The 9,859-nt window shown below is 35.3% G+C and overlaps 1 protein-coding gene across 9 annotated transcripts in view; it reads left to right on the top strand.

Moving 5' to 3' along the window:
- The window catches only part of Znf280b (zinc finger protein 280B), a 67,879-nt gene that overhangs the window by 18,494 nt on the left and 39,526 nt on the right, over positions 1-9,859 (top strand). For 2 of the 9 annotated variants that reach the window (XR_001505623.2, XR_007345679.1), the window contains exon 3: positions 7,954-8,014. The exons of 1 other annotated variant lie outside the window; for it this stretch is intronic. Coding sequence is in view for 5 of the 8 variants with exons in the window: in XM_048798302.1 (XP_048654259.1) it covers positions 1,337-2,959 (1,623 nt within the window). In the remaining 3 variants the exon portion in view is untranslated. Of the gene's footprint in view, positions 1-74; positions 145-1,272; positions 5,795-7,953; positions 8,015-9,859 lie in introns of those variants that run through there. 6 more of the 9 variants (XM_048798304.1, XM_048798306.1, XM_015504948.2 and 3 more) reach the window with 4 other exon arrangements.

Below are 9,859 nucleotides of genomic sequence, written 5' to 3'. Positions count from 1 at the left end.
TTTTTTTTTTTTTTTTTTTTTAATTTTTTTTTTTAAAGAGAGAGAGAGAGAGAATTTTAATATTTATTTTTTAGTTTTCGGCGGACACAACATCTTTGTTTGTATGTGGTGCTGAGGATCGAACCCGGGCCGCACGCATGCCAGGCGAACGCGCTACAGCTTGAGCCACATCCCCAGCCCCCCGTGCCGGTATCTTGATGAATGAACATCATATTAGAAATACAAATGTTGTAAGCAAGGTTTAGTGTGTTCATGAGGTAGTGAGGAAATTAGTATGGTAGAGTGAAGTGGGTGAGGGAAAAGGAGTATGAAAATATATCTGGGGTTGGAAGCATGATCTTCTAGACATTGGAAGTACTTGACCTTTTAACTCTTTGTGGATCAGAAAGCCCTTGGAAGGTTTTGAGCTGAGCAGTGATGAAAAAAATTTCATGTGGTTTAACAGAATCATTCTTCCTTCCATATGGAAAACAAACTGAGGTGGATTTGAAGGAGCAGTGTTGTACTTAAGTTCAGTGGGGAAGTCAGAACTGGAGAGAGAAATTTAGTAGATATCAGTGAATGGATTAGGCCATTAACTGAGATGAGATTATCAAGAGAATTTATTCCTGATTTGCCTGTCTGACACATGCTAAGTATTGACATTACATTATGTTATTTGTTGGCTATGTGTAGATACTCTTACTCTCTAAATTTGATACCTCTTGTCTATATAATGATTTAGGAATTAGTCTAGATGAATCAATTGATATATATTTAATATGTTTTCCTTTAATTCTACTGTGAAACAAACTATCTTGGAATAGTTGGTGCTTTTAAAAATAGCTATTATCTTAAGTCTAAGGAATAAAAATTTTTGTATTCAAGATACTGAAAAAACACTTGTGAAAGTAAAAATACATTTTATTATATTATTTATTTTTATTAGTTATTGATGGACCTTTATTTATTTATTTGTTTAAATGTGGTGCTGAGAATCAAACCCAGTGCCTCACACATGCAAGGCAGTTGCTCTACCACTGAGCCACTACCCCAGCCCCTATTTTATTATATTATTTTTAATGATTTTGATTGGAAGAGGTTACTATTAGCGTGGGGCAAAGCTATGAAACTGTGATACTCTAGACTTTATCGTACATCAGTTTTAAGTTGCCATTTTTCTTCCTTGAGTGTCAGTGTTCTTGTCTGTAAAATGAGGATGGCTAATAACTACCTCAGAATTTTAGAGAATTAAATAATGCATTTTTCTGAACTTACTGTGTTTGTACTTAGGTGGCTGTTTATACAAAGGAAGCACTGGGACTTGGGGCTACCTTCAAGAATAAAAAAATAGAAAATGGAACAACCATGTGTGTTATGTGAGGAAGAACAGGATCCAGAACCACAGAACATAAAAGAAACCAAACAAATAGATGATGAAGATGCGGAGCTGATCTTTGTTGGGGTGGAACATGTAAATGAAGATGCTGAACTGATCTTTGTTGGGGTGTCTTCAAATTCAAAACCAGTTGTTTCAAATATTTTGAACAGAGTTACCCCAGGTTCATGTTCATGGAGAAAAAAGTATGGTCGCCGAAGAAAAGATACTGCTCGTAGATTGCAGCCTATAAGTCATGTGACCCCTTCATCAGAAACAGTGACTATGTTGCCAGTATCTCAATCTGAATCAAGATCAACAGATAGTCCTATTATTATTGAGCCTTTGTCTAAGCCTGATGATAAAAGTAATTCACCAAAAGTTGTGCCTAGTAGCTCTTCAGAATCATGTTCTCCTGTGGTTACCCTCACAAGTTCATTGCATCATCCAGTGAAAGCAGCACTTTCAGAAGGAGGTATGAATGAAAGTACTTGTATATCAAAGCGGTGTTCCAATTCTGAAGTAATTAGCATAAATCCCAAAAATCCTAAACTCAGTGATGGAATCACAGGAGGATATTCTTTAACTTTGTCCCCTCCAGGTGTTTTTAATAATAATAATCCTCAGCAGAGTACACCCAATGATGTCCATACCTCAGTAAGCCATGTTCAGAATGTATTATCTTTTCCAAAGGACAGTCTCCATTTAAAGCCTATAACTATAAATCCTGATAGGGAAAATGGGTTGGCAAAAACAGAATTTTCAGATCTAGCAAGTCAAAATAAGACCTTTGATCCCAAGAAAGGGAATTTGATTCTATTACTTAGTGACTTTTACTATGGACAACATCAAGGAGATGGGCAGCCAGAACAGAAAACTCACACAACCTTTAAATGCCCCAGCTGCTTGAAGGTTCTAAAAAATGTTAAGTTTATGAATCATATGAAGCACCATTTGGAACTTGAGAAGCAGAGGGGTGACAGCTGGGAAACCCACACTACCTGCCAGCATTGCCACCGGCAGTTTCCCACTCCCTTCCAACTACAACGTCACATCGAAAGTGTACACACTCCACAGGAGCCCTCTGCTGTCTGTAAAATTTGTGAGTTGTCATTTAAAACAGATCAGATTCTTTTAGAACACATGAAGGACAATCATAAGCCTGGGGAAATGCCCTATGTGTGCCAGATTTGCAGTTACAGATCATCAGCCTTTGCTGATGTGGAAACACATTTTAGAACATACCATGAAAACACTAAGAATCTACTTTGTCCTTTTTGTCTCAAAATTTTCAAAACTGCAACACCATATATGTGTCATTATAGGAGGCACTGGGAAAGGGGTGTTCACCAGTGTTCTAAATGTCGGCTACAGTTTTTAACTTTCAAGGAGAAAATGGAGCACAAGACCCAATGTCATCAAATGTTTAAGAAGCCTAAGCAACTAGAAGGATTGCCTCCTGAAACAAAAATTGTTATTCAAGTGTCACTGGAACCTGGTCAACCAGAATCAGTGAATGTAGCGTCTATTATTCTGAGTACAACTGATTCTGAACCATCTCCTCCCAAATCTAAAAACAGAATTTCCAAAAAACCTCATTGATTCTATTTTGGGAAACCAAAAGCAAATATTTCAGTTTGAATAGAAAAAAACCCCATGAAAACAAAAAATATAAACCATACATTATTCAGTAGCACCAAAAATAGTGAAACTAATGAATTGAGATTTAAGTTCATGCATAGGGTTTTAAAATTTTTTTCTTTCATTCTTTTTGTGGTGATGGGGATGAACCAGGACCTAGTACATGCTGAGCAATTGCTCTACCACTGAGCCATGCACCACATTCCCACTCCCTGAATTTTGAGCTGTTATATAATATATTACCTGGTTTTTATGTTAACTATCTGGTTCAACACATGAAAGGTGCTTGTATATGATGTTTGAGTGGGGAAAAAAAAAGTGGAAGCCTATTTATTTTGTCAGTATTTTAGTAACTCCTAAGCTGGAGAGATCTTTCTTCTATATACAGAATTTGTAGAGGTTTTGAAGTATTTAATTTTATTTTTAAACTTTTTCTGTATATTACTTACACATTTCACTGTTAACTCTAATCAGACTGGAATGACTTTGTTATGGCTTGGTCCCTTTATTCATGAACTCTTAGAAGTGCCTGTACAGTGTGAGTGTAAAATAACCTGGTTTTGAAAGCCTTAGTGTGATGTTGAAGGAGAAGCTGTAGCATGGATGGAGGTGAAGACTTAGGTATAGGTTAGGCAAAAGAAAGTATTTGACCCCTTATCCCAGTTGAGGGATAGGCACATTCTAGTCTTGGAGCCAAGACAGAAGGAACACAGCCTGAGAATGTCTTTGCCTAATAGAAGAACATCCAAGGAAGCAAAATCATTCTTGAAAAATGTCTGCATTTGGTGAAGGACTCCTGCATATATTAAACAGCTGCTCAGTATCTTTAGCTTCATATGAAGCCACAACAGTAATTAGAATGGGAACTGGCCCCAGTTAATTTCCTGTTGAGTGATCCAAAGGAGAATTTTTCATTCTGGCTAGAGGTTAGTGAAGAATGAATTCTCCTTGTCCTAATAAGCCACAGCAGTAAAGCATGTTACAATTCCCGAGGAAAAGAAGCACTGGTATCTGAAGTTTGAACTGTACTGGACCCATAGTTTCTGCTGAAAGGGGCCATACAAATGATGACTGTCCAGTTAATGGGCTGAGCTAAATTTAGTTCTTCCACTGTTAAGCTGGAATGGGGCTTGTCCAAGAACACTAGGTACAGTGCACCAAAATAGCCCAGGGTGACTGATTAAAATTAAACCCATATGGGACCTTATATTTTTCAGCACATGTGTAACTTACCATAATTGAGTATATTAAGCTTGCAGTTTTGTGTCTTGTCTTGGAAGTGAGTATATTGCAGTTAGTAAGGTTTTTTTTGTGTGTGTGTATTTATAATTTCCTAACTGATTACACTAATGAATCTCTTTTTTATCATTTTTAAATTTGTTCTAGTTAGTTAAAATGGCCCAAATGTATTGTCTGTCCTTATCTGATAGATCCTCCTATTTAATCTCTAACTATACTAGGGAGGAACTTTTTCCATTTGCCCTCCCCAAAGGCTGTTTCATAAAACTGTGAAGTACTTTCTGAGCATTGGTTCCTAAACATCAGCAGCCTGAGCTGCTGTGAGTTCCCAGGGTTGTCTGTCTTCCAGGGCTTGTTCTAGGGTCATCTCTCTCTTATTCACTACCCTCATCGCATGTACCCAGCAGCCTCTGTTCATCAATCAAGGAATCTACTAGCATCCTGGCTGTAGACATAGGTCTGGAAAAGTCTTTTTCATTCCTCCCCTACTCCTTTAGTCTCTCCTCAATCTAATTAAATGTTCTAACTTTCACAAAAAGCTGGGAAGAGGTAATCTTCAGGTCATAGTATTAGAATTGGGGGAAAAAGGACTAAAAATAATTAAAAGAGGTTGTTAGTAGATTTTGTTGTGTTTAATTGCTCCATGCTTGCTTATTTGATTAATTCATTCACACCTTGAACGGTTTGCTAGGTCTTTTCAGTTAGTTTGCTTGGGCCAAGGCATGTTACGAAAATTTTACCCTGAACCCTTTCTTTAGATATAAGAAAATATGTGTGTATGTGTATGTGTATGACTGTCCCACTTGTTCTGGTGGAAATTCTTACTGTTTAAATCTGCAGACTTTTGTGTATTGTGTTTCTATGGTAAAAGTAAAAAATGTTTTAGTTGTAAATTTTAGTGATTGCTTACTGTTAGTGGCACTGTGAACTGTTGTTTGCTGTTTCACTAAAGCATGCTCCTAAGGAGTACAAATTGTCAGTTATTGCCAACTATAGGTTCCAGTGGTGTGGCCCCTGCCTACCTCCTCCCTCTTTCGTTCTGTGATACAGCTCTACCATTCCCCTAATTGATATGCTATTTTGATATAATGGCCTTGTTATTCCTTAAGCAAATCATATTTTTTCCTGATTTACAGGCTGCACATGCTATTCTCTTAGAACGCTTTCCCCTAGGCCTGCATGGCTTGCTACCTCACTGAACTGTTCAACACTTCCTTTGGTTCTTAGAACAAGTAGAAATCTCCCCCACATTTTTTTTAACCTTATTCTTTCTCCTTAAAGGCACTTTACCTCCCTCCCCCCACTTCTTTCTTCCCTTTCTAATACAGTTAAATTTCCTAGATTTTCACAAAAAAGCTGGGAAGGAATCATTAAGGGCTTTGCTTCTCTTTTAGAGTTGAGCTAGCTTGAGTCAATTTCTGTGCCTGCAACCAAAAGAAAGTTAATATAGTGAATTGAGTCAAAGGGAGCTTTCTTTGTTTTTCTATTGATAGCTTTATATTTTTTAAGGCAATGTCACTTTGTTTTGTTTACAAATATATTTAATATCTGTCCAGATTACTATTTTATTATTATTCTTGTATGAATTTCCTTGTCTATTTTGCTTGCTTGTTCTTGCAGATGAAATTTATTATTTTATTAATGTTGCCAAATATTGTAAGTAAAATAGCAATTATAATAATAAAATGATTTGTGAAAGAATGTTTTTTGCTATATTGTCTTTTCACCAATAACATGTTTTTAGCTTTGTTTGATTTTTATTTGGTACTTCCTGCCAGTTGTGGTGTTGTCATATTTCTTGAGTCAGCACTTCTAAATAATGTGTATGATGGAGTTAATGGGTTTCTTGATCTTGGTTTTAATGAAAAATTTTATACTATTAAAAGTAATGAGTATATTTTAAAATCTTGTTTTCATTTTTAGACTCTTTAAAGACTTGTTTTATTGGGTAGTTTTCAACATCTATCAAGACAGTCATTTACTTTCTCAACTTCCCTTATAGAAAACATTTTTTTTTTTAAAGCAGAAGTAGCCTACTTGGTAGAATATTATTTCTATTACTTACAGCCCTATTTCTATTTTCATTTATATTAAATTAAGTACATTTCCTCTTCCTCTCAGATTGTCACAGTTTTTTGTTTTTATTTTTTTCCTGGTACTAGTGATTGAACGCAGGGGCTCTTAACCTCTGAGCCATATCCAGCCATTTTTATTTTGAGACAGGGTCTCACTAAGTTGCTCAGAACCTTGCTAAGTTGCTGAGGCTGGCTTTAAATTTATGATCCTTATTTGTCAGCCTCCCGAGATGCTGGGGTTACAGGTGTGCCACCACTATGCCCAGCTTGTAGTTTTATCAGTGTTTCTTATTTACTTTTTCCCAAGAAGCAACCTTCAATTTGCCTTACTATCCCAACTAGTTTTATTTTTGTTATTCTCCAGTTTTGCCCTTATTATTTATATCCTTTCTGCTTACTTTTGGATTGTTCTTTTTTTTTAATATTTATTTTTTAGTTTTAGGTGGACACAATATTTTATTTTTATGTGGTGCTGAGAATTGAACCCACTGCCTCATGCATGCTAGGCGAGTGTGCTACCACTTGAGCCACATCTCTAGCCCCTGGATTGTTGTTTTCTATGACATTATTTTAAAACTTTTATTTTTACTTAAATAAGGAAAGAATTTAAGACTTCTTTCTCTGTTTATGGTTTTTCCTAAATCTCAAATATTTTGATGCATATTTAAAGATTTTCATTCTTAATATATTTGGTGGGTAAGTTAATTAAAACTTTTAAAAATTTGCAGATAAGCAGTTTTATTCATTTTTATTTTAATTTTTGTGGTGCTAGGAATGACCTAGGGCCTGTGCTTGCTGAATAAGCAGTCTACCACAGAGCTACATAAGTGGTTTAATTTTTATTTTTACCAATAATTCAATTTTTCTTGGAGTGTTGGGGTATGTGTGTGTTTATGTGTACACACTGGTGTGCATACTTATTACCATTGTTTTCAAATTACATAGATTATTAAATATTTTTTATTTCTTTGGTAAAATTAGTTTCATTATAGAAACCTTTCCCCCCAAGTGATATTGCTAAATTTTATTGTTATATTGTGTACATATATGAATATATAACAACAAATCCCATTAATATGTACAACTATAATGCACCAATTTTAAAAATGTGGAAAAAGAAAAACGAAAGCCTTTTTCCCCAAATGAATGCATATAAGAGGTAAAAATATGAAAATATTCATTTGAGACTAAATCCAAGTTATAGAACTTAAAAACCAAGCCAAAGATCAAAGTAAGTTAAATATATACTCACCATAAACAGTATTACTCAGTTATCAAAAGTAATGGCAGTAGGAGTTGTGGCAACACAAAATTTTTACTAGAGAATGAGAAAGCAACGTTATAAATTTATGTGTATATTTTATAATTAAATTTATGTTATAAATTTATATGTATATTTTAGAATTTATGTGTATATTTTAGAATGGCGAAGTATCTATTGTATTCTTATAATATCTCTGAAAAAGGATGATAAATACTAAATGCAATTGAGTTATTTAATCTGATAGTGATTATTTCTTTGGTCTTCCAGATGTTATATAATTTAGTTCTTTTGCTTTAAAAAAAACAAAAAAACATTTAATTAGAGTGGATTTTATTTCAGTGGGTAGCCCTGTTAGACTCTTTTCTTTCTGCTTATAGGATTGAAATGAACATTTGCCAGTGTTGATAGGATTGCTACCAAGACACAGAGACTCTTAGGGTAAGTATTAGCAAAGTATGGCCTTTTAGAATATAGATTTTTTAAAGCATTTTTAGGACACTGGGTGGAAAATGAGAGCGCTAGAGAAACCATATGCACCCTGCAAAGCCTAAAATAATTACTACTTGCTGTTTTACAGGGAGAAGTTTGTTGACCTCTGCTCTAGATTATGAGTTAAAATTTATCCTTTATTCCTGCAAGCAGGCTAGTACATTAGAAGGGCTTTTGGTATCAGTGTGATAGGGCTATAATTCTTTGATTATATCAATTATATATAGTGATAAGTAGTCCAAAGCAGTGGAAAGAGACTGATGTCCAGAAAATGACAAAATGTCTTAGGGACATGTGAGAGAGAGCAAGTGTAGCAGGAACACACTTACACATGCCTATGTGGTCACATATATCAAAGCCTTGATACAATTTATTTCCTTTCTTCCTTCCTTTTCTTGAGACAAGGTCTTGCTATGTTGCCTGCGCTGATGTTGAACTCCTGTGTTCCAGTAATCCTCTTGCTTCTGTCTCCCAAGTTGGTGAGATAAAGTGTGTGTCACCTCTCCCAGTTCTATTTTTCCATATCTTTTTGATGAGTAATATTGTGTGCTACTTGAAAACATCAGGAAAGAAAACATACTGTCTGTTCAGGTTTGATTTCAAGATGGCTATTGACAGGTGATTCTAGTTTCTTCCTGGATGTTAGTAGAAGGTCTTAATTCCTCCATGAGGGCCTCTCTACTGGGTTTACCTGAGTGTTCTTAAAATATTGTTAGTTGGCTTCTAGAGTAAGTGATTTAAGAGGGAGCAAAGAGGCTACAAAGTTTTTTTATGACCTAGCTTCAGAAACAACACTGTCACTTCTAGAGTATTCTATTCATTAAAAGTGAATCACTAGGGCTGGGGTTTTGGCTCACCTAGCATGTGTGAGGCACTGTGATCGATCCTCAGCACTACATAAAAGTAAAATAAAGGTTATTGTGCCCACCTACAACTTAAAAAAAATATTTAAAAAAAGTGAAGCACTAAGTCAGGTAAGGCAGGTAATTAAGTTCTGCTTTTGAAGGGAAAAGTATTAAAAGAATTTGTGTACATAATTTAGAGCCATCAAGGGTAAATCCTCTGGTCCTAGATTATATATCTCCTATGTGCAAAATATAACCACTTTCTAAGACCTCTAAAAGTTTTATCCACTATAGCGTTAACTTGAAGTCCAGAATCTCATTATCAAAATCAGGTGTGGATGTGGATCTGGCTTTCTGGGTAGTATTACTTTTGTGCAGTACCTCAAGTACAATTTGAGGTTCTGTGAACTGAAGAGACAAAAAGAGAGTCACATAAGAGTTACCAGTGCCTGAGGCTGGGGTTGTGGCTCAGCGATAGAGCACTTGCCTAGCATGTGTGAGGTTCTAGGTTTGATCCTCAGCACCACATAAAAATAAATAAATAAAATATAGGTATTGTGTCCAACTACAACTAAAAATATATTTAAAAAAGAGTTACCAGTCTGTAGCAATTCTGGAATCTTGACAAGGCACATGTTAGAAGGTCATTAAAAAACATTTAGTGCCTGAAAATTCTCTTAGCTCTTGGCTTAGACCTCTCAATTCTTTGTTCTACAAGTGCTAGTTTTTTTTTTTTAATTAATTTTTTTATTGGTTGTTCAAAACATTACAAAGCTCTTGACATATTTCATACATTAGATTCAAGTGGGTTATGAACTCCCATTTTTACCCCAAATACAGATTGCAGAATCACATCGGTTACACATCCACATTTTTACATAATGCCATATTAGTGACTGTTGTATTCTGCTACCTTTCCTATCCTCTACTATCCCCCCTCCCCTCCCCT

Source organism: Marmota marmota, unplaced genomic scaffold (assembly GCF_001458135.2).
Source record: "Marmota marmota marmota unplaced genomic scaffold, marMar, whole genome shotgun sequence".
Classification (NCBI taxonomy): Eukaryota; Metazoa; Chordata; class Mammalia; order Rodentia; family Sciuridae; genus Marmota; species Marmota marmota.
The sequence above is the reverse complement of the archived record's forward strand: the minus strand, read 5'-3'. Positions and strand labels throughout refer to the sequence as shown.